Here is a 25,950-nt window from a genome sequence, read left to right as displayed (position 1 = left end):
GAGACCTCATCCGGTGCAATGGGGGAGGAGGAGAAGAGTATGCGGGTGGGGCGTGGAGTGCCAAGGGAGGCAACAGAACACTGGGGAGAGAGGGGAGTAGATGACAGTGAGTTATGGAGGAGAAGTGGGAGGCCAGTGCAGTGCAGATGCCCTGGGAGGGAGGAGAGGATGAGACTGCAGTAGGATTGGCAAATTCCTTGCAGATTTTATTGGTGTTCAGCCGTATTATTGGTGGCCTTAGTAATATGGCCCTGGACATGGGCCCTCTTTCTGGAGCAGATAGTGAGTTAATATTGCCTTTGGAGCAGGTGGCAGGCCAGTTTGTCGGAGGATGAACCTGAGGACCGCCATTTCTCCTCAGCAGCTTTGCACTTACGTTTCAAAGCTGCAAAGTTGGAGTCATATCAAGAGTTGCATTTGGAGGCGGGCTTCATGCGGATCCTCATGACAGGGGCAAGGATGTCCAGGGTGTTTGAGATAGAGAGATTGAGGTTAGCCAGAGCATATTCAGAGGAAGAGTCAAAGGCAGGGGGGAGGAGGGATGAAGGTAGAGGCAAATGCAGCGACTGGCACACGCTTTATCGGTCGATTGACGGAGAAGGAGGCTGGCAGTGCGGGCAGAGGCATCGTCAGGGGGCTGGGGAGCTCAAGGTGGGCAGAGAGGAGAGCGTGGTCAGACCAGGAATGGGAGTAGTAAGAAGGTTGGAGAGAGGGATGTCTGTAGAGATGAGAGCACCCAAGATGTTCCCAACACAGTGGGTTGGGCCGGAGGGAAGAATAATGAGGGGAAGAGAGTCACAGGGGTCACAGAAAAGAGTGTAGTGGCCAAATATGGAGAGTCAAGGTGGATGTTAAAATCCCCAAGGAAGAGAAGTTTGGGGGAGGAGGCAAGGAGGGGGGGCGAGAGGTCCACCCATTCCGAGAGGAAGAGGGAAATGGGCCCGGAGGGTCTGTAGATGAGGGAAGAGCGAGGGAGAGGGCAGGAGAGACAGACAGCCTACAGATGAGGCATTCAAAGGAATAATAGGATTGAGTGGGGATAACAGTGGAAGGAACCTATTCAAGGAAAATCAGAGCCACTCGACCACCATACCGGGAGGGCCTAGGATTGGACAGGATCTTGTAGCCCTCGGGGAGAAGAGTGTCAAAACCAGTGACAGAGCTGGCCTTGCACCACGTCTCAGTGAGTGCAAGAACGTCATGGTCAAGGTCTTCAACGAGACGACAGATGTCAAAGGAGTGTTTCAGAGCAGATCGAGAATTGAGGGTGGCTAAGTGAAGCTGGTTGCCCTCTTTAAATGTTTTCCAAGGGGGGGCACAGGGGTGTGGTGCCATAACTGGGTGGTGAGAAAAGGGGGGGAATGGAGAAGAGGGGTGATAGGAGAGGGAGGGAAGTTGAAAAGTGATGGAAGATGTCTGTCATGAAGGAGGAGGTTGAGCTGAGAACCCGGGTCCAGGATAGTGCTGTTGCGATATATATTAATGATGCACCTGGAGGATGCGAAGTGAGCTAAGAGCACTTCCAATCTGCTACCACCATTAATGTGTGAGGAAGGATAAGGGGAAGAGGACAGAGACCATGTGGGGAGTCCATAAGTCAGGTGAAGGAACAGCAAAGAGATGTCAGTGATAGTTTGTCTGGCAGAAGCATTGACGTAGGTGTCGGCAATGGGCAGACCAGGAGGGTTGGAGATCAGGAGTGTCTTCTTAAATGTCTTTCATCCAGTCTTAGAAAGAGAGGGAGGATAGGTGATGGAGAAGCAATTAGAATAAATGGGAGAGACGAGAGCACCAGGGGGCAAAGAAAAAGTGTGGAGGGCAGGGTTAGAAAGAGAGTAAGGGAGGGAGAGGGACAAAAAAGCACAGTGCACAATAGAATTCACCAGGTCAACTAGCAGATATGAGATGCAGAACAGTCATAAGCATACAGAGTACGAGTAAGCCCAAGATCAAAACCAATTAGTACATTACATGCACAGTTCAAAAATCAATGTGTGCACCGAGAAGTTAAGGACAACTAGATTTGAGAGTCAAAAATACATGTAGGACACACCTAGATTTGAAATTAAAATACACGTGGAACACACCTAGATTCAAAATCAAAAATATATGTGGAACACCCACAGTTTCAAAATCAAAAGTACATGTAGGACACACCTAGATTCAAAATCAAAAATACATGTAGGACACACCTAGATTCAAATCACAAATACTTGTGGTACACACCCAGAATCGCCTGCACAGTGTTATGTAAGACACATCACAAGTGAAAGTGAACAAGTGAATACAACTCAAAAGAGTAGTCCAGAACAGTCATGAGTGAGGCCAGCAGCTACCAGTGGGGCGAGAGTCAGAATAAAAAGTCGGTGAACCATGAACTTAGGTCGGTTGTGAGGGCATGGAAAACATTAGAGCATGCAGCAGCAGGAATTGTACAGGCTTGAACAAAATCGCATGGAGCAATGGAGCTGGATTCCCCGTGGCACGGACCAGAGATAACGTGCAGGGAATAAGGAGCTGAAACGAGCTGACTAAGCTGCATTAAATGGGTAGAATGGGAAACCCATAAAGTAAGGTGGAGAGGGGCTCCATGGAGATACAGGGTGAGTGCAGGCAATGAAGGGGGTCGAGGCAACATTAAAAAGGGGGGCTCATGGGACACAGCGATTAAAGGGCTCACTTGCTGAGATGCACTGGAGGTTCCGTTGGGGCAGCACAGATGTAGACCCCTCTTGGCCCTCCCAGGCCCAGAAAGGACCAGGCCCTTAGATGAGGTCCTTTGAGGGGGGCAGCGATCATCTGCCTGCACCGGGGGTTAGTGCAGCTTCAAGGTAGGCCACCCAATCATGACGGAAGGTCGGATCGGCTGTTCTTCTGACCACGAAAGGGGCCGTGATGAAAGGCTTTAGTCTTGCCGGTGATCCGAGCCCGCAGATGAAAATGGGGGCAAAGTCCCTGATATGATATGATATGGTATTTGTAACGCGCCTATACACAGGTGTTTCAAGGCGCTCCCAAAGCACTCCCAAAGTGCTGCAACCAGGCAATGCTGGAAACAAGAGAGAAAGTGGAACCTTGAGAAATCCATGCAAAGTAGAGGTTGTACCAAACAGGGATATCATGATTTCTCAACCATCCAGAATTTCGAGATCCCCGAGGAAGGGAAAGACGTATCCTATATGCATCACTCGAGGCCAGCTGGATCACCCTATCTACCAATGCCATAAATCCTTCAGGTGAAGAAAACACTTTAGCAGAAAAAGTTGTTCCATTCACAAGAGTAAATCCCACCAATACTTCTAGATGTGGGGCTACTTGCAGTGATGCAGAGTTATGTGTAGGGAGTGAGTTTTAGAGTTTGCAGTTGTGGTTGTCGAGGGTTCTACCCTATAACGTTGAAATCTGATCAAGTGTGGAATCACCAAGTTATGGTGGGCTGATGTTGGGCGCCTGGTAGAGCAAGTAGGTAGGACAAATTGAGGACAAGCTAGAGGTCCTTTAATTGTGTGCAGTGAGCAGCCTCTTCAAAGTGAAGTGATGAGTTTCATGGAGTTTCAAGGAGTTTCATGGAGGTTGGCTACTGACCTAAAATGACTCTTCCCTAAGGCACCTATGGATGCATGTCACTGCATGTTGCATTAGGTTACATCATATTGCTTTGAGACCCCCATGGTCTCGTCTTCTTTATTATTATGTAGCCCCAAGATGCAGTGGAGTGATATTCTTTGTACAGGAGGGGGCAGGACGGTTTACCATGAATTATTCAAATTCAAAATGTCAGAGGGAGAAAAAAACGAACGTTATTTTACCGAAAAGTACTTTTGGTTTTATCTCCCCTGGACATTTCTTGCAACCTGTCCCCCCCTACTTACCTTCGGGCGGCAGGCACACTTCGCTGTACCGCTGACTCTGCCATCCCTCTGCGATGCCAGTTCCCTTCACTTTTGTGCATGGGAACCGGCACTGCAAGGTCCTTTATTTTCTTGCAACTTTTTTATTTATGTCACGGGGGACACCTCTGCCACTCCGATGTAATTGTACGGAACAAGGGTTGCAATCCCTGCTGTCCTTGTTCACTATAATCACATTGAATGGTAGATTTGATCGAAATTGTCGGCTTTTCGAAATTTTCGTTCAGCCGAAATTCGATCAAATCTACTATTGTTTCTTTTCCACATTTTTCTACAGATTCTAGGTAGGAGGTGTGGTTGGTAGCTATTCAGAACATATGTACAGCTAGAGAATCTTAGGAGAAACAAGAAGTGCTATCATGCCGAAGTGCCGTACCCCTGCAAGCCATACCAGGAAAATGATATACCTAAGACCTCATGGGAGCTACTGGTGAGCTATTCCCTCTGGCCCTTGTTTGTATGTGTTTCCATACCAAGTCAGGCAAGGGTTTTATTAATGTGTGAATGATTTAGTGCCCATTATATAGCAATGCCTAATTTCCTATATGTTACTTTATTTTGTAGGGGGGAAAGGAGGCAGCCACTCTTACCTCAAAGGACTTGGAAAATGCTTACCTGTCTGATAAGGATAAGAAAGCAGTTCTGAATTTTGAGGCAGGTTCTCAGAAGTATGAAATCAACTTTCAAGGTACGATGATATTCATTATGTTTGTACACACCAGTCACATGGCTCCTCCATTGCACCTTTTAGGTAATTCAGTGACTACTGGGTTTTCAACTATATGACTTTAACAGAAATAGCATTCATTCCATATATGAACTACAGTACCCACTTCCTATGACATGGAGACCTCAGATCAGTGTCTACAACATTGTATGGTTAATGTGTAACATTTGCAAATCAAATTAAATGGTGAACATCAGTTAACTCTTGACTGACCATATTTTTGTTTAGGTATTTACACAATAATTGCAGTTCAAATTAAAGTTGTAATGAACCTAATATCACAAAGAGTACATGCTAATTTACAATGACTGACTATATTTTCAAACCTAATCTACGTGAATTTGCAATTGCATTTAACATAATTTGAAATTAAGTTGTTTTTTCAGGGTTTTGAGGTCATCCCCCCAAGAGATTTTGGTGATATTAAGCAGCAAATTATTTATTTATTTATTTTGACATTTGTAGGAGCGAAACCTAACCCAGAGGCAACTTGGCGCTGGTTACATAAGATTGATGGTTACGGTAGTTACAAATTGTACGTGATGTAATACAGTTACTTGCATAATAGTGAAGGATGCGAAGAAAACATCATGAGCGTTATTAATTACAAAGGGTAACAGGCTGTGCGGTAGTGGTTACTGTTAGGAAGCTAGGGAGCGCTGAGGATATGTGTGTGGTTGGAAGCAGGTAACTGTACCAGTGAGTTCCTGGTGTGCGTTGTTCCTCTAGGTGTCTTGTGAAAAGAGTAAGGTCTTAAGGCCTTTGCGGAAGGACCCGAGGGAGGGATCTGATCTAAGTGCTAAAGGCAGGGCGTTCCAATGTTTGGCCGCAATCACAGGGAAGCTGCTGCCACCAGCTTTTTGCTGCCTGTATCTGGGGATGGTTAGGAGGCCTGTGTAGGTCGGTTTAATGGAATGGGCCTTGGAGAATTGTTTGGCTAGATACATCAAGGCACTGTTCAAAAGACATTTCTGGGTCAGGGAAAATGTTTTGAAAGTTATGCGTTCCCGGACGGGGAGCTAATAGATGCTACGTCTGGCTAGTGAGATGTGATCTTTTTTTGGGATATTCAGAGCAGCTCTTACAACATTGTTCTGGATGGTTTGCAGTTTGTTGATGTTGCGCGAATTGGAGCCTGCAAAGAGGGAATTGCAGTAGTCGATCCTAGACAGTATTAGGGCTCTGGCGAGGGTGATGCATTTGTCAGAGGTAAGGAATGGACTGCTGGCTTTGATCAATTTGGCAGTGTAAGCTGCGGCTGAGGCTATAGCGTTCACCTGCCTAGTTAGGGAGAGCGAGGAGTCTAGATATACTCCTAATGTTTTAACCTCTTTGGATACAGGGATACGGTTTCTGTCAAGAGTGAGTGATTTATAGGAGTCTGGGAGGTTATTCAACCGGGATTGGGAGACAATGAGGAGTAGTTTCGTTTTCTCGTCATTTAGGCAGAGCTTGTGTTTTGCCATCCAGGCTTGGATGGTTAAGTAAATTTCATTCAGAGCGTTGGAGTAAGTGGCGTAGTTGCCGGTGATGAGTAGGAGTGTTTGTGTGTCATCCGCGTAGTTGGTATATGTAACACCTAGTTTGTCTAAGAGGTTGAACAATGCTTGTTGAAAAAATTGTAAAGAGTTGGCGAGACACAAGAGCCTTGAGGTACTCTACAGATGACTGTGGCTGGTGTAGCTGCCACTATGGTTGAGAATACTCTCATTGAACGGTTGGAGAGGAATGATTTTATCCATTTTATGGCAATGTTTGAGAAGTGAGCAGCTTGGGTGAGGTGTTGACAAAGTATATTGCGATTTACTAGGTCGAAAGGCTGCTGAGAGGTCAAGTAGGAGTAAGATGGCTAGGTTAGCTTTGTCTTTGATCTCGTCCATTTGGATTTTGAGGTCTAGGAGGGTGGTTTCTGTCCACTGACTGGGGTGGAAGCCAGATTGGCGGAGGGCCAGGAGGATGTTGGTCTCTAGGTAGTTTTGAATTTGTAGGTAGGCCCTTCTATCAAGTATTTTTTAGGAGGAAGGGTACTGTGCTGATAGGGCTGTAATTTGTGGCTGCGACATTGGGATCCAGAGTGTTTTTTTTAAAGAAGTGAGAGTACCCAGGCTTCCTTAAGATTTTCTGGTACATCGTTGGATGCGAAAGAGTTGTTAATCAGGGTTGTGATCAAGGGGGCTAGTTCTTCGGCACAGTCTTTTATGAGTGAGGGAGGGCAAATGTCTCCTTAGCATCTGGAGGGTTTCAGGCCTTTGATGATTTTGGTGGTTTCAGATGTGGTTACTGGGATAAATTCAAATCTGGACTTGGGGTTGTCGAGAGTGGGTTGTTTGTCATGGGGCGGGATGGATAGGGTGAGTTTGGTTTTCTTAGCAGTGATTTTGTTTTGGAGTAGGGAGATTTTGTCGATGGGGGGCGTTTTGGATGTTAGTGCACCAAGATATGTCCTTGACACAGAGGTCAGGTGGAGGGGCTGGTGTTTCGAGTTCCCGTAGAATGGTGATGTCGCCCATTTTCCTTCAAATTGTCCCCTGGTCAAGCATGCTGCTAGTTGGACGAGACACATCGAAACATGAGCAGGTATTTCTCTTGCTATAAATGTTCTGGCTGTATTCATGGCATAAGGGATGAGAGAACATACATAACCGCTTTTGTCCGACGTTTTTCCTCCCACTTTTTTCATGTGTTGATACCACATGTTATTCTTTAAATGGGCCGAATTATTGGCAATATCAGGAACAATATGATTCATGCTGCTATCAGTGATAGAAAGAGATGTCTCATTGTCAGACACTTCAGATATATTGTAAAACAATATGTCATAAAATGTAAAGAGCATAATAAAATAAAGACAGCAGATGAAGCAAAATTTAGTTACAAGAAGTATCGCTATAGCATTCAGATGCCACATTATCTCTTTCGGAGTAGCTGGTCTTCTTGTTAGCAATGTGTGTCTTATATAATGGAAAATCCTCATATTTAATTTAGTTATTCACCTTCAACCACTTTTTCAAATGTTGTACTTGTTATAACAGGAACTGAATTATAATGGCAATAATAACTCTGTGAATGGTTGGGCTGTTTTTCGGCTTTCCCAAAAATATAACAACGTCCATGTTTCGTTGCACTAGAACTGGATATGTTCGGAGTATGTATATAAAAACAGCATGCAGAAATGTGTGCAACATTTCAGGCAGCATAAAGTGTGCTGTGTAATCTTTGTGTCTTATTTTCAATGTACAATCTGTTTTTAGTTCAACTGAAAAAGTTCTGTAACTGCAACAAATCCACTTGTTTTCCTATTAAACTTCGGAAATGTCAATTTGTTCCAGAATGTTTTTAGTCCACTGGTTCTTTTTGCTTGCCCTTGGTAGCCAATCTGATCTGCATGCAGAACTTCTTCTCTTGCTTTGCCGTCAGCGGGTGCCGGAGTCTTACGTTGTTTACATGCAGCTAGGCTCTTCTCCCTTGAATTGTCACAGCAGTAGGAGTGACCTCCTCTACTAGGTATGGTCTCTCAAAGTGGGGCTTGCTCCAAGTACGCACAAAGCTTTTCACCAGTACTTGGTCCGCTAGGTACAAAGTAGGCTGTTTAAGCAAATTGATAAAATCAGTTGTTGGGCGGTCTTCATCAATCTTCTTCGACCCTTCCCTCTGATTTTGATCTGTTGAGAAATAAAAGAAACACTAGCAGTCATATTTGTTAAATAATTATGCATATCATCCCCTAACGTTTTTGCTCCACTATGGGCATCAGTTTTTATTCAAATGGCAAGAGCAAGGGCACTCTAATGTGACATCAAGTCGCCAACTCATGAGGAGTTAAATGGTGATCTGAGCCAGGCTCGTTTCTCATGGCAAACAAGGCAAGGAGTAGGCAATGTAGTTATCCCTTTTTCAGAGTAATTTTGATATTTGATATTCTTTCTTTGAGAAGTCCCTTTAAGCTCTCGCTGACACCATTCCACTGTGGGTGATAGGTGGAGGAAAACTTGTGTGTTATGCCTTCTAGAAGAACTATTTGTTGAAACAACTCATTTACAAAATGTGGGCCATTATCAGATCGCAGTTTTTCAAACACACTCCATCTAGGAAACACCTCATGCACAAGAAACATGTGGCATAGGGGTGCGTGCATGGACCTGCCTCGATCCATCTGGAAAAAGGGCTTACTATTACTGGCATGTATCTATAACCATTACATATATGTACATATCTACATAATCTAAATGCAGATGCTGAAATGGACCATTGGGTCTAGGGATTACTCCTCTCACTGTTCACAGGGGTGGACTGGCCTATAGGGAACTTGGCAGATTTCCCGGTGGGCCTCTACACTCTGGGCCTCTTTTGTGTGGTATTTCTACATTTTCTCATAGGAAAAGCATTGGGCTTGCTGAAAATGTGTCATATGGGGCAACTTTGAACTTTTTTTTTCCAGGGCCTCTTTTGGTCCCCAGTAATTTTTTCCAGGGCCTCTTTTAGTTCCCAGTCCACCTCTGAGTCTGTTCGCAAGGTGTTCCCTGCTGTAAGCTTCTGGCACACAATGCAACTTACAATAAACTGTGCAACATGTTCTAACACATTTGGTGTGAACCACTCTTCTGCGATCGTTGCAGCAAGATATTCTCTGGTGGTGTGCGCAGGGTAGTGAAGCTGCTCCAGCACCACCTTCAATAATGCTCGAGGCATAAATTGCTTTCTAGTGCTATCCTGTCTCCATATAGCCTCAGTGGGGGATCAAGAACACACCTGTTTCTTCCATAAATATTGTTCTCCCTGTGGAGCTCGACCTTGCTGCTGAATTAACTGTAAAATGGACAACATATTAAAACCTTCCTGCATTAGCATGCATCGTTCTCACCCTTGTCACCGTTCTGACATCTTCTAATTCGAAATCAGAAATATTAGGGAAATATGCTGCTCTTTTGGCCTCTACATCTGTGGCTTTGTTTCATCGAGAAATCAGGTCTGCCCCCTAGTATGGGCTAAGCATTTCACCACGCGACAGCGAATGGGAGCTTTAGTACTTAAATAAGCTTGCTCAATAGGGACACATGTTGCACTGCAGTGCTGTCTGCGAGTAGGAAACCCCTCCTTTTCCAACGTGACATCCCTGCATGTACGGTTGTCATCACGTAAGTGAAGTCAGAATACGCTGTCACTTCCTCATCTTCAAATCTCTGAAGCGCGACGATGAGCGCCACTAATTCTGTAGCCTGCGCTGAACAATGTGAAGTCAAACAAGCACTCGTCACTACTTTAAATTCGCCATTCTTTTTTAACTTCACTACTGCCGTCCCAGTATGCCTTTCGCCAGTCATTTGGCAATTTTTGAAGAACCATTAATAAAGAGATTTTCCCCTAATCCGAGAGCATTTTCTCAAACATGGGGAATATTATCATAGAATTCAATATATGTTGTGCAGTCATGTGCATATTCATCCTTCCCTACTGGTTCTGCTAGAAATGTCAGTGGATTCACTATTCTGCACCTAACAATTTTGATTGCAGGATTTGAAATAATCACTTTGTATCCAGATCCTCTTCATGTAGTCAATGTACTCTTGGGTTTCTCCGAAATGCCAAACAGGGAGTGCTCGAAAAATAATGTTATTGAGCATCCCATTGTAATACTGGTAGCTTTTTCAATTGCGAAAGCAGCAGCAGTTAACGCTTGTTCGCAAGGATATTGTCCTTTCATTACTGGGTCTAGAATCCCACTATAATAGGCTAATGGTGTATGTCCATGTCCTAATGTCGTCTTCTGTGTAAGTACTTCTCCATTTGAATGTGAGAATAAGTCAAACTCATTATAGTCTGGTATTCCTAACACAGCGGCTGTGCAAATCACCCTTTTTAAATCTTTGAATCCTTCAATCCTGTCATTTGCCCATGGTTTATTACTTTTACCTATCTGTGCTTTCTTGAGTCTGTTTAAAAGTGGTTGAATATATGTACTGTAATCAAAAACCCAGGCCCTACAATAATTACATAGGCCTATGAACTGTTGCATTTCTCTTACTGTTTCTGAGTTTTCATGATTGCTTCTGCTCTTTCGGGTGTCACTTTTCGCCCCTCTTGAGAGATAAGCTGTCATAGGTACAGGACCTCTTCCTGTCAACATTGTAGTTTTTCTTTATGTATCTTGTATCTTTTTTCTGTTAGTATTGTCATTAGTCGAAATCAGTCTTCCCTGCATCCTTCCTCTGTCTCACTGCATACTAATATATCATCTACGTACTGAATTATTGTGCTCTCAAGCTGTCTGTTAACTAGGTCCATCTGAAGGACTCTACTAAAGATTGAAATAATGCGCCCACTCCGGGTTCGGGGTGCTATAGAAATAAATAAAACAAACAAACTCACAGTACCTCTGAGGCAGTCTGGTGGAATTGAAAAGAAAGCATTCTTTAAATTTATTACTGTAGAATATTTGGCTTTGGGTGGGATGTTACATAATATTTTAGTGGGGTTTTGAAAAGAAGAAACTCTGCTTCAACAATATATTTTTTTTTATTTAAACTAAAAGATTTTTACATAAAAAGAAGACGAAGTACATTGCTTGTACCAATCAAAACAACACTATTTGTCTACTCAAGTCTTTTCATGATGCTAAAGGAGGAGAAGATGAAGGGATCACAGAATGTCTGTTGGCCGGAGCGTCTTGTTCATATATTCTAGGATCTTAAAAGCCGCTAGTTGCCATGAGGTTCTGTCTCCTGCTATCAGTTTAGCCCAGCACACGTCTGGATCACCAATTTCGAACTCTGAGAATATTCCCTTCAAATGCACTGTTCTTATTTGGCGTGTGCTAGGGCATGACAGGAGTAGATGTTGGATTGATTCTATTTCTATTTCTGGTGACCCCTTGCAAAAGCGACAATCCTTAGACAACGACTCTCCTCTGATCGCCAAGACTTCATTAGTCGGTAGAAGGTTCAGCCTTGCTCTCATGAACAAGTCGCGCGCCTGCCTACACTGGAATTTTTTGACGTATGGTTGCAGTTCATTATACTTCATGATGTTAAACGGTAAATGAAGTGTCAATTTGTTTTGTGCTGCTGCTGCTTGAGTTTGTATCCAGTCGAGCTCCTTTAATCTTGTTTGAATTTTAGTTGGATTTCTTACTAAGGTGTCTTCATCACATTCCGTGGTGGCCAGTACCTCTTGGTTTTGTTTAAACCAAGCCATGAGCGTCTTATTTTTGCCGCTCCTGCTTTCTTTGAGAATTAAGTTCAGTACTGTTGATTCATCAGACATTATGCACTTGCGGTATAACATCAGAGTATTAATTCTCACTAGACCTCCCAATGATAATAAACTTAGTTCTTGTCTTATTATCGTCACAGATGTGGAATTTGGGAGGCCTAACGTCGTTCTCCAGAAAGTCGCTTCCAATTTTGGCCACACAGTCGACGGTACATTTAGCAATGCGTCTGCTCCATACGTTAGAGTGGGGACCACCTTTTGTTTGTAAAAGTCCAAAACTGGAATTAGCGAGAAGCGACCAAACTTTCTGTTAATGGCCTTTGCTTGTGCTGTTAGCTTTTTGGTCATTGCTTTTAGGTACCACCAGGTATTTGAATTCTTCCACTTTTTCCACAGGATGACTTTTGAGATTTACAGAAATGTGTTCACTTCGTTTAGCGTTTTTCTCCATAATAAGAAATTTTGTCTTTTCTTCGTTGATTGCTTCAACAATATTGTTTAAGGGACAGAGATCCTGAATAAATCTCCACAACACCCAGTTGATTTCTTCACTGGGTACACCGCTGTGTTACATGGAGGTTCTGATGGCACCAATAGTCCCTGCCTAATTAAAGTAGAAATGGTCTAAAATATTCCTTCATCTGGTTCTCTGGACATGGGACACTGTTTTGCACGTGGCAAAATTGCTCCTGGTTTTAGCTTAATTTGAACTGCTCCTGCTCCACTCAATAGACCCACATCATATGGACTATTGGTCCATAAAATACTTTGCACCTTTTCTAAATCTTCCTAAAAAAAATACGGTTTCTTTTTTACCACTGCCATTCTCTGTGGTATTTCTCTATTCTCAATTTCCAGTGAGACTTATGAAAAATACTAATTCATCATCTGAATATTAATCTCTAAACAAGTCTTTGTTTGTCAAATCTGTCAGTCTGTATCCTTCCTTAAGGGCTATGACTGTTCTCCATGCTCTTCCCTCTTCATCTCGCCCATGAACAACCATCCTTTCTTGATGTACTCCTGCTGCTTCTAACTCTATGGGAATAGCCTGTCCCTCTTCATCATCCAAAGGTATTTCTGGTCTGAACAAATATTCATCAGGTAGTCTCAATATTTTCCATGTCAGTCCTGGAAGTCATGTCAGCAAAACATATACTCCGTACAAAAATATTTCTGGATCTAAAGGGACCCCTCGTAATGCTTTTTGGCCTGTAAAACGACGCTCTTACATCCAAATAATTTATTTATTTATTTAGTACATTTTTAGGAGCACACAAAACCCACAGGTATCAAGGCACTAGTTGCGAAGGAGGGCCGGGGAGGTACCAATCGCTGGAGTTGAACACACTATCCCTTTGTCAGTAAATGATATTGTCATATTTGATTTTGTCATCAAGTCACGTCCTAATATGTAAACCGGTGTCTGCCGAGAGTACAATAGTGGCATTGACATGTCATGTTCACCTATAGAAAGTGGTAATTTATCAGTAAAAAGAACCAAACTTGTGACCCCGGAGAATCCCTGCAGATTCATGGCAATCCCAGACATTGGGTATTTTCCCTCTGGAACAGAGGAACGAGTTGCTTCTGTATCCACGAAGAACGAAAAATGTCTTGCCTCCTATTGTTACCCTGACCCTAGGCTCCTCTTGTGGGTCTGGTGTCACAGATAGTACTGAACAAATCAAGCCTCTCTGTGGGCTTTCTTATTGTGGATATAAATTCATCCCTGTACCCGTAAAAGGATTCCTCCAACTACTGTCGCACTCCCTATCCTGGGTGTGGACGCTTGTGGGGCTCCTATATTCGCCTTCCATTGTGGCACCATTGCTTGCTGCACTGCTGCGTACTGTGGTTGGTGTGTCTGTACGTTTGCCTGCACGGGTGCTTGCTGTATTTGCCCTTGTGGCAATTGTGTTCGGTGTGGAATCTGCTGCACTTGCTGAGTTTGTGTTGTGCCTGTCTGATACTGCGTGTGATCTTGGGGCATAGCATTCCTGAGTTTCTGCACTGTACTATGGGGAATAGCCCATCCCCCTCTTGGAGCTTGCCAATTCCATTGTATGCCTCCTCCTCTACTTCTATATGTTTGGGCTATATGTCCTGTTCTCCCACAATTTCTACATTGTTGGGGCTGTACCCCATTAAATCCTCCTCCCCCTTGAGGGTTTTGAAATCTGCCTCGTCGTCTAGGTCCATTCCCTCTACCTCGCGGCCAAACATTGCACTCACTCTGATCCATAGGGTGCACTACATTGCTTTGCTGTGCTGACTGTACTTCTTGTGTAGCCATGCCTTCACCACTTGTCAATACTGCTCCTTCTATAGCGAACTTTGACAATTTCTTCTGAACTAACTTGGTTTCCTCCTGCTTTCTATTTTCAGCGTTCTTCTTATTTTTCTCTTGCAGCAAACGACAATGGTGTACAATAGTCAACTCTATTTCTGGACATGGCTTCGCTTCCATCCTTACCATTTTCTTCATCGGTTCTTGCACTGGTTCAGGCAGTCCCTGACATAAAATATGATAAAATAAGGCCACTGTTTTATCCCACAGTTCTCTCATCTTGAGACGCCAATGTTCCTGAATCTCCTGAATAAAGGCAACCGGATCTTCGTCCTCACCCATTTTCCTAGTGATAATCGCACCCATGTCTGATGTGTCAGGATACTGTACTCTAAGTGCCCTCAATAAGTCTGCCATGCAGTTATGAAATGGCACTCCATCATGTGTCATGTTCTATGCTGTTACGCTCGCATATCCTGCACGTCTACAATTGTCATCAGCTCTCTCCCCTAGAATAGCTGCCAGTAGGCCTTTTATGTCACCCACTGCTAGCGTCACTCCCGCTGTCATTCTTTCTAACTCATGAATCCATTTCCCTGCACCCGCAGTCAAACTAGGTCATTTACATTTCAAATATTCCTTGTCCATTTGTGGCCATGGAATATATTGTGGTCGTCCTCCTCCTTTCTCTAATAACAGGAATTGTGTAAATCCTGGTCCAAAATCATAGCCCCCTACACGTTGCATCTTCCATGTGGGCTAGTTTCGGCACATGTCCCCTGCACTACGTAGCTGTGCTGGTGGTCCATCCGAATATGGTGAAAATTCTGGTGTTTTTTCTTTCGGATCTTCTAAGTCTGACCATTTTTCCCCTCTCTCTGTGTTTGGATCTATCGAAAAACTGCATGCGCCTTCCCTTCGCGCTTTCTCATTTTCCTCCCTTTCTTCATCTGACATCATTATACCCCAACTAGTGTGCCTATTATCCCTTTGCTCATCATCAAGATCTAGTCTACTCAGGAACAGCGTTCTATGCTCATCCTTCAATGCGTTACCCGATCTATGACCTGTTTCCTTTGGTGGAGATCATGCAACGCTGCCCATAGCCTCATGACCACCCTTCTCTCTCATCTGTCTATATAGATCCCCAATCCTTTTCCCTACGCCTTCTGCCTCATGCTCATCAGCCCATGTCTGTATTCTCAGTATCCCTTAAAGCTCCCTGCAGGGCTGTTGTTATCCTCTCTCTTCTTCCCATGGTTCTTGTGCTTCAATGGGTATCATACTTCTATTAACAATATGATCTATATCGTCTTACAATGCAGTGCAATGGGGTTTCTTTTGTATGACCCTGGACAACACTTAAACAGATTTTTTTTTGTTTCTTTAGATGTGTCTAAGCACAAACTGGTGGCAGCAGTTACTTTTGGTGATTTTTACTGTACTTTTTGTAAGCCTTACTGAGTTTACTGCATTTGGCACTAACAGTGGCTAGTGTGCCAGCATGGCCGTGCCACAAGATTTTTTGTTTGTTCCTTGGCCATCTTGTCCTGTTACCTTCTTTGTGCCCTGCCAGGTCAGGAAAATCCTTTTATGGTAATGCGTTGCCCAGGAAAGCCTTGGTTTTCTTTGGGCTAGTGAAGGGCCATGTGTGTGTGTTCCCAGGAAGGGGGTTGGCACTGTCTGGTCCCAATCCACAAACTGACTGCTGTATGTCTGGAGTGTATGCATGAGTTTCACCATCATTGGTCCTGACCGGACCACTGCTGGGGGGTGTGTGAGGGGCAGATCTTCCTTTGGGTGTGCTGAGTTTGTGTCTCACCTGAGTTTCTGGATAAGAAGAGGAGTTCTGCAGCCATGCTGCGGAGATCCTGCAAGAAGCCAAGTATCCTGCCCAGCTAAGAAGACGTCAGAAGACCCATGGTGGCCAACGTTTGCTGCAGTTCTGGTGGAACCCTCTCTGGCTGGTGATCTTTACAAGGCCTTCGGTGGTACTTTGACCCATGGAGTGGTGGGAACAACCATTCCCGAGGTCTGCTCAGTGCCCAGCCTTCAGGAGCATTGCTGGAACCATTATGTGGACTGGCCAACTCCATTTTGGGCTTCCACGGTAGAGTAGTTGTGGCTGTGTGTTTCAGATTGGAAATTTGGGGACTCTCAGCTTGTTCTACGATAGTCCCTTCTGAGAAATGTCAGCATTCCAGCTTCAACAGGAGTCAAGATAGGAGGCCAACAGTTGTGTCGCCTTCTGTCGCTGTGCATTGGTGACCTTCGTCAAATACTGGCTTTTCCATGTCTGGTTGAGTGCCTAGAGGAGTGCTGCATCAGTGTGAGTTGCATTCATCAACAAGGAACAGGTTGCATCAGCTTCTAAATCCAACCGGGACATCTCTTGCACCCGCAAATCCTGGGCTCTGGTGACCGGAACCAAGGGCGGAAAATATGACCTGTGATGACCCTCCCACGACCTGTAAAGTCTGAAGAGAAACTGGAGTACAGGGGTGAGTTACAGCAATACTTACCTGCCCCCTCCCATCTCCACCTGTAAAAGTTTTGAATACCTTTGAAACGATTTTCAATTGTTTGGCTTTGGCAAAACATGTTGCCAAAAGCCCTCCAAAAGCAGGCAACAGTGTTATTTACTAGAATACGTCCTTACCTGACCTTTGGATCCTTTCTGCCCACATAAGACTCTCCTCTTAACTTTTTCCCAGCTCACAAAATATCTAGAAACTGTGAACTTTTTGTGCACAAGGACCCAGTGAACTTGGAGTTGGACTTTCTAAGTTAGGGTTGTATTCTTGTGGACTGCCATTACTAATAATAACCACTACCTTCCCTTTCAGCATTGTGGGGCGGGGGATTGTGATTTTATTGCACTGGTTACAGAGGCTGTATATATGTATTTTATTATGAGTGTTGTGTGATAGTATTACTTGCCTGTAGTCATTTTTATAGTGTTTAGCATTCACAAAATTACCCCACACAATGCGCATGCCACTGCTCTTCATGTCCACTACATACATGATGTCACCAAAACTAAATGTAACTTAATTTGTCCTAGTGGAGACATGGCTCACCAGTGAACCCATCCCTACCATCTTACATATTCTCCCAATGGACTATCAGAAGTGGTGGCTAAACCATCATGAATTGAATATCCATCATTGAGATTGACCAAACTGGAGAATCTCTACATCAAACCTCCAAAATGTATGCTTCGTACATTACATGCCATGAAAACCTTCCTCTGCTACTGCATCCCTACGACATACCAATTCTTAGATAACGCCTTAAATTACTGTCTCTTGTGGCAGAGACCCCTTAACCTTGGGAAACTACAGTGGGGTAGTCAACAGGGCCAGGTGCCACCTGTTAGGAAAGATGTATCTTTTAGCAACTTTCCCTCCATATTTCTATGGACCCCCAAACGTTTTGTTTTTATTTTTGAACCTGTCTTGAATTTTTGCAGGGAAGTCATTCCAGTGGCATTTTGTTCATTTCGTTATGGGGAAACTGACCCGTCCTTTGGACGACTGTACCAGGAAACTATATTTCCCTTTTGTCTTTTTACCTTTGACCTTTTTGGTAACTTTTTAACAGTGCACACAGCCTATTACAATGCAGTGCAATGGGGATACTTTTGTATCACCCTAGTCTTTTACATTCAGGATTTTCGGTTACTTTTATATGTGTTGTGGTGGGTTGGATGAAGCAGTTGGACACTTCAATGACATTTTAAGGGTTCTTTTATTAAAACTCTAAGAAAAAGGCTTATCTTTCCCTATTGCTTAAGGGATTACCCAGCCTATCTAAATAGCTAAAGGTGCTTGTCTGTTATGTTAAGTTAATTTATTTTATATAGCACACATTCACCACAGAGGTGTCTCGGCACTGCTCAACAGAACAGAGGGAAATAACTGAAATTAAAACAGATAGGTCTTCAAGGGTACACGAAAGTCGCGATGGTTTGGCATCGATTGCAGAGAATGAGGCAAGGAGTTCCATAAAACAGCAGCTGCAACTGAAAACGCATGACCCCCAAACCGGCTGAGCCTGACTATCGACACAGAGAGGAGGCAGGAGTCTGCATATTGAAGTGCTTGACCTGGCACATACGGGCAAAATTTGGCCTGCAGGGGCTCTCTCCCTGACCAAAAAAAGCCAGATGAACCAGATGGGCAGCTTTGAATTGAATAGGCTGCTTAACAAGTAATCCGTGAAGCTGGTATAACTCAGGGAAATGTGGGCGCAACATGGTGTGGAGGTGGCAAGGCGAGCTGCCAAATTCTGGAGTACCTGGAGTACCTGGAGGCTCTGCAGAAGATGTGAAGGCTGGACTAGAAATAAGGAGTTACAATAATCAATAGAGGAGGTGACCAAAGCTGCTACCACCGGGACCCGAAACTGAGCCGGGATATAAGAAAGGAAGAACTTTCCAGAGCAGTTTGAGCTGGAAATAGCCACACCCATATCTTTCACTACAAGAGTAGGGATAGGGAGGGAACCCAGAGAAAGTGGCCAAAAGTCAGATTTCCACAGACAGCAGACATAAGGGGGGGCCACCACCAACACCTCAGTTTTCTCACCATTCAACTTGTGCCAGTTGTTACACTTCCATTCCCCCATGGCCTTGAGACACTCCCTGAACCTGGCTGCTGAATCAGGTAGACAAACCAGTATCCGGGTGTCGTCAGCATAGGAATAACAAAGTAAGCCATGGCAGGAAATGAGTTTGGTCAGAGGTTGAACGTGTACATTAAATAGAACAGGTGAGATGGCGGACCCTTGAGGAACACCACATGTGATAGCTGTAGCCTATCATCAGGAAGTCCAAAATAAATGCCCTCGGCCCAATTCTAACTTTACCTGACCCTACCATTATTATGAAGAACTCAAAGTAGGCCAAAAGAATGTCTCTCTTCTCCTGGTCTTTCATTGTCTCCTCATATTCTCTTTAAAGAAATGTCTCTCTTTCAAACATATGTTTCTTAAGATAATCTTCTTGGATATTCTCTTGATATCTCCTTTATAAGCTCTTGCAGCTCTTCCAAAACATTCCTGGATTGTGTACTCTCTTTAGTGATAAGCTTATGACAGCTTTCCTTGATACACACTCTCACATTATTGTCTTTGGTCATATATCTTTCACAGTCTTTAAATTCAACCTCTCCTAAGTTTACTATGACTTTATCCAATGTTTGTCTCCCCCTCTCCTAGGTTCTCGGTATTGCATTATTATTTCTCTTATACTGTTCACTTGACAGTCTTATCTCACAACACGTATTACACATTTGTGTGGTGTGCTCTCTGCACTCTTCCACCCTGTACTCATGGGGCCTTTGTCCTTCTTCCCAGGGTATTTGTTTCCAGTCTCTCTTTACTTCCCATGCAGGGTTATTCATTAAATTCTTTATTGGTGTCTCACAACTCCAGTTAGGCTGATTTATTGTTTATGTATCATCCTTATGACTGAGATGAGTTTCTCCACTCATATACTGTTGCCCCGACAGGCTCCTGCTTCTCCCGTTCTCCCTGATACCTTCCTGTATGCAGGAAAACCTTCCAGGGCTTGGCACTCACGCGGGTAATCGACTTTGTTGTCTGGCTTCTCGGTCTTTGGTTTTGCCGGCATTCCGTTCTCGGCTTCCTTGCAGGCTGCTGCTGTCTACGGAAGTTGGCGGTAGGGAGCTGCTAACTTTCCCAGTTACAATAGTCTCAGCGTTGTTAGCCGGGCATCTCGCCCACCACGTTACGGTCGTGGTTACGCCACCACCTTACACGGGATTTGTCTTCTCCTTCTCTCAAAGGCTTCCCTGTTGTTGGACACGCCGATCCTTCAGCGTCTCATGTTGGTGTTCTTTGACTTTCTGAAAGTCGCGGGCGCTGCAGCTTGCTTCTGATCCACTTCTCCAAGGCGCATTTGCCTGAGGGAGCTTCCCCTGCGCACCATACACTCCATCTCCTCATAACGCAGCTTCAAATAGTAAAGAGTTGTTTACAATCCTCAGAGAACTGGAAACGCCCACCTCCCACCAAGTGTAATCATTGCCAGTAAAGCCTGGTGTACCACCATTCAGAATGCCCTAGCCTCTAAAATCAACTCCCTCCAAAATCTTACTATAAAGAAAATGATTGGACAAAATCAACTCCAGCAACCCTCTCCCCATTTCGGAAACCATAGCCTTAGCAACCCAATTCCACTTCGCCCCAGTCACCAAGGACCAAGTAATCAATTTGATTGTGTCGCTCAAACTCTCCTACTGTAAAGGGGATAGCTTTCCTGCCAAATTAGTCAAAGAATTTTCCCTAACGCTTGCTCCCATTATCACCAGCTTCATGAATGTGTCCTTCATTACTAACTCTATCCCATCCGACATTAAAGAAGCCTGGGTAATGCCACTTTTTAAAAAATACACCCTAGACCCATCTATCCCCACCAACTTCAGACCCATTACAACAGTCCCCTTTCTCCTTAAAATAATTGATAAAATAGCATACACCCAAGTACAAGCCCACCTCGAAAATAACCATCTATTAGGCGACAGACAATCCAGATTCTGGCCTAAACATAACACTGAGACAGCCCTCCTTGATTAAAAAAACCAGATGGATGCTCTCCGAGACTCAGGTAAACTATGTATCCTACTATTACTAGACCTGTCCGCGACATTTGATCTAGTGGACCATGATAAATTATGCCTAGCTCTATCCAAAAACTTCAATTTTTCACAAAATGCAACCGCCTGGATCACATCATTCTTGTCAGAATGAACCTCTAGAGTAGCCATAGGTGAGGAAGCAGCTGACCCCATACCCCGTGGTGTCCCACAAGGATCCTGCCTCTCCCTCACGTTATACAATGCATATACTAAGCTACTCTTCGCAGCACTCGATGCCATGCGAGTAATTTACACCAACTTTGCGGATGATACGCAGATACTCATCCCAATTACAGGAAATAAAGAACAAGATACCACCATGATAAACAAAATCTATTCCCTCATCCAGAACTGGACGGCAACTAACAGTCTTTGCTTGAATGGGGAAAAGACAGAGATCCCTATTGTTGGTTCCCCAGCCCAACTAAAATAATTGCCCCAAGACTACACCTCCATTGACATAGATGGCACCCCATCCCCATCTCCAACCAAGTAAAAACATTAGGGGTCTATCTTGACTCTAACAAAGAACTGCATCACGCTCACCAGAGCACTCATCTTGTCTAAGTTAGACTATTGTAATATACTCTTGCTAGGTACTTCTAAGAAAAACTTGACCAAACCATAACTATTACAAAACAAAGCCCTGAGAGCAGCCCTAGGTATAAAAAAAGGGACCATATATCACAAGCGAGGAGAGAAGCACACTGGCTACCTATTCAAGCAAGAATTTTGTATAAAACTCTCACCACCACTCATAAATGCATCGCCCAAAATGCCCTGTTCTATCTTAATGAGTGCCTTACGTGCAAAACTCATACCAGACTCCTGAGATCCAACACTAGCACTTACCTGTTTGTCCCTCGTTCCAAGAACACGAGAACTGGTGTCTCCAGTTTCATTGTCGCAGCCCCTAGGATCTGGAATTCTCTCCCAATTAACATTAGTATTGGACCATCCCACACGCAATTCAAGAATCTCTTAAAAACGTGGCTTTTCAATAAATGTTAAGACCATGGTTTGATTCCGGCACATTATCCGTGTACCGTTTTGATTTTTCTGCTGGATCTTTCTGATGTATATACATGTACCTATACAACTGTACCCATTGACTTGTTTACCCACTTTATTATGTATATGGGCTTTGCTTTTTGCACTGTGCTCATTATATGCCTAGTAGTGAAGACTTCTTTCCTACTACATTTTGTAACTAACATTGTATTAAGTATGTATCTTCTCCTAATATAACCAGCAAGTAACCCAACTCTCATGTAACTCACGCCATGATACCTCTGGGTCTGGGCGTATTAACAAATGCAAAATAAATAAATAAAAAATAAATACATCCACTTTTCTTAGTTAAATACACTTCGCTTCTTAAAGAGACATCTTCTTTTCCTTTTCGGGTCAGCATTGCCTGCAGCCAAATGTAAGAAGGACACATTATTCTTCATAGCAGGCAGTCCCATATATGCTGATATGGTGCTTGGTCTAGGGAGTTCCTCTTGAGAACGAGAGTCCTTGTCCCCTAAGGGGGAGTCACTCCCAGTGCCCAGACCCCTAGGGAGGGCCTTGGGGAGCAGGATCCCATTGGGGAGAAGGGACGAATTCCTCGATTCATCACAGCGCCTAAAGGCAAGCTGGTGGCACCAAACATATTTTTACCATTTTTACCTTATTTTTAGTGTGCGCATTCTCATTTGCTGCGTATGGCTACTGAACGTGGCTATTACCCAGAATGGCCACGTTTGTTTGTTTGTTTGTTTGTTTGTCGTCATGATATGTTGTTCTTTGACCATATTGTTGTTTGGCCTTCTTCCTGCCTTGCCAGGTCAGGAAATCCCATATAAGGTCATGCACTTGCACAAGAAAGCTGCTACTTTCGCAGGCTAGTGATATCTTTGTATGTGGAAGGGTGTGGAACTGTCTGGTCCTATTCCACATCTATGGTGCCTGAAATTCTAGGTGTGTGGCATGAGGAAAACCCACAGTGGTCACTGATTGGACCACTGCTGGCTGTTTGAATGGTGCAGATCCTTACCATTGGTGGGCTTGGACTTGCTTCCAGCTAGAATCTTGGATAAGAAGAGAACTCCTGCAGCCATTTCTTTAGATCAGGGTTAGAGTCAAGTATCCTGTGTAGAAGAGCAGCTAACTGAAGATCCGTTGACGACTCCCGAAGATGCCCAGCATCCCTTCCTTCCTTTGGCCCGGTAAAGCCCTGTTGGACTACCTGATCTGTGAAGGGCCTGAATGGTGCTTTAACCCTTAGTCTGATGGGAACAACCAGTCTTGATGCATTCTCGAGGATCCAGCCTCCCTGAGCCTTCGGAAGTGTCCCTGAACCACACAGTGGACTGACCAGCTGTCCAGTGGCATACCACGCTAAAACCATCACCATTCGGTGTTCACAGTCAAAACATTGGTGATCACCAGCTTGTGGTGTAAGTCACCTTCCTGACCAATTTCAACCTCCCAGCTTCAAGGGATCCTGCTCTGGAAGGTCTTCTTCAACTGCAACTGGAAGGTCGCCTGCCGTCACCTGTGTGTGGTGGCTGTCACTGGAACTCACCATCCCCCATCTGGTGAAGTGTCCTGAAGAGGTCTGCATTTGTACCTTATGCATTTCTTCCTCGTCAATGGTTGCACTCTGCTCCTGGAACTGACTGGAAGAATCCTTGCACCTGCAGCTCCTTGGCACATCTCACTCGAACAAATGGCAGGAAAACATACATTCAGCGACTCCCAGTCAACCCATCTAGCCATCTGAAACAATCAGAGTGAGGGGGGTAAGTAATCTCAATGCATTCGTAATCCCCTGTTCGCCGTAGAATGATCTTTAGAATAAACGTTGGTTATTCCATTCCATCGCATTTTGATCATCGCGTCTAAAAGCAGCTGTACCTGAAAGATAGGAACAATATTTCATTTACCACTAACTTTATTGAATATCTTCTCTGAAACATTTCACCAACACAAGAACTCTTCCTACTCTAGACTCCCTTTTTCTGAGAAGATGCTTTGTGACTCTAGGGCACAAGGCCCCTCCCTTAATAGGGATTGGACATCTAAATTTAGGGTCTATTTCATGTGATTTAGGTCCATTCTACTGCATCATTACTTATCTTCCTTTTTGTTGAATAAGTCATTGAATGCATTCCTAAGAACCTAAGGTGACTGTATACATGTTTATAATTGAGTGTAGTGTAATATTATCACATGCTTATTTAATTTCCTAGAGTGTTTTTACACTTGGAGAGCAACAAAGCTTAATCAAGGTAGGTAGGCATATAAGAGAGCAGCCAAAATATATAAAACAGCAGTGATAGCTGTGAAAAAAATATCATTTGATGCCAAGATTGATAAAGCGCAATCTCAATCAGAAGAATTATTTAAGATCTTGAAAGAATTAGAACATCCCTGTCCAGAGAAAACAGATACCATTGTGAAAGATGCAGCCTGGTGTACCTCCATTGAGGAAGCCATGTTAGGGAAAATGAAGGGTATCAAACATAACAATGAAACTAGTCAGTTGACCACCAAAGTAGATACTATGATCTCGCATGTAGATGTCTGTATGCCCAAGAGGCTGCCCAATCAATTCAACTTCAAACTGATATCAGAAACTGATCATGCTGTAATTATTGAAAAACTCAAACCGACCAGTTGCAAAGGAGCTATGTGTCCTCCTATTATTATTAAGGCATGCTCTGCCACACTGATAGGTGTCCTTTGTAAGTTTGTTAATGCCTCATTTAGGGAGAATTATGTTCCAAAAAACCTAAAAGAAAAGCATGAATCACCCCACTGTTAAAAAAGCCAGGCTTATGTCCAATGGTACTAACCAATTACCGACCAGTAATAAACACCTTGTTTTTATTGAATATATTAGATTGTGTTGCCTATGAGATGAGCAGCTCTCGAGACACCTGGAGGACCTTGGGATCCTTAACAAATGGCAGTCAGTGTTCAGGCAAGGGCATGGGACAGAAACGGCCCTGCTCGACCTAATGTCCAGACTACTTCAAATCATCTATAGAGGGCAAACTACTATGCTCATGCTTCTTGACTTATCCGCGGCTTTTGACCTGGCGAACCACAAGCTGTTGGTCACCAGGGCAAAGGATGTGGCGGGCTTTTCTGACAACGCAGCCCTGTGGATTAGTTCTTTCTTGAATAACCGCTGGTCTAGAGTGTGTAGCAAAGAAGCAGAGGCGGAACCGTCGGTCCTTGATTATGTGGTACCTCAGGGGGCCTGTTTATCCCCCGCCCTTTATAATATCTTTACGGTCCCCTTCTTTGACCTCCTGGAAAAGAAAAAAATGGATTTCATGAACTATGCGGATGACACTCAGTGTGTCATCCTACTGATTGGCAATCACTCAGAGGACGAAGAGTACATTAATAGAATTTATAAGCTTATCCAAATTTGGATGCTTAGTAACGACCTGGCTCTCAATAAAGAGAAAACAGAATTAATGATGATAGGCACAGAAGCCAAACTAAGGAAGATGGGCAAGGGATACTCTAGCCTATTAATAGAAGGATGTGATATAAAAATTAAAGATAAAGTGAAGACATTAGGAGTCTATTTGGATAAGAACTTGAATATGCGGCCCATGCGAGCAGCACACAGGCTGATTCATGGAAGTTGTGCGCTGAAAAACGGGGATTTGTGCGCCATTTCTGCCCGCAAATCCCCATTTGTTAAACAGGGATTTGCAGGCAGAATGGCGCACAAATCCCCATTTTTTGGAGCACAACTTCCATGAATCAGCCCCTTAGTGTCGTCGACCGCCTATCACATCAAATTGCTAGCGCAGATTTGCCCATTTATCTCCCAAATCAGATGTGAAACACTAGCCAGAGCGGTTATAGGGTCAGAAATTGACTATTGACTATTGCAGTAGCCTGCTTGTGGGCATCACAAAGACAGACAGCGCGAGACTACAAACCTTGCAAAATAGCGCTGTGAGAGTGACGATGGGCCTCAGGAAGAGGGACCATGTGTCTGAAGTCAGACACAATCTGCACTGGTTTCAGTGCGCATTAATACGAACGCAGCCTCACTTGGCGGCTGCGACCGCTGACCGACAGCAGACGGTTCGGTGAATCACAACGCGAGAATAATTCAGCTACATTCAGGTAAGA

The 25,950-nt window shown here is 44.0% G+C and overlaps 1 protein-coding gene across 2 annotated transcripts in view; it reads left to right on the top strand.

Annotated features, from left to right (window-relative positions):
- LOC138513665 (protein mono-ADP-ribosyltransferase PARP12-like) overlaps positions 1 to 25,950 on the top strand; it is a 322,728-nt gene that overhangs the window by 168,192 nt on the left and 128,586 nt on the right. For both annotated transcript variants that reach the window (XM_069628723.1, XM_069628722.1), the window contains one exon: positions 4,476 to 4,599. In XM_069628723.1, the coding sequence (XP_069484824.1) occupies positions 4,476 to 4,599 (124 nt within the window). The remainder of the gene's footprint in view (positions 1 to 4,475; positions 4,600 to 25,950) is intronic.

Source organism: Ambystoma mexicanum, chromosome 12 (genome assembly GCF_040938575.1).
Source record: "Ambystoma mexicanum isolate Mex_15411 chromosome 12, UKY_AmexF1_1, whole genome shotgun sequence".
Taxonomy (NCBI): Eukaryota; Metazoa; Chordata; class Amphibia; order Caudata; family Ambystomatidae; genus Ambystoma; species Ambystoma mexicanum.
Note: the sequence above shows the minus strand (reverse complement) of the source record. Positions and strands in the feature narration are given on the sequence as shown.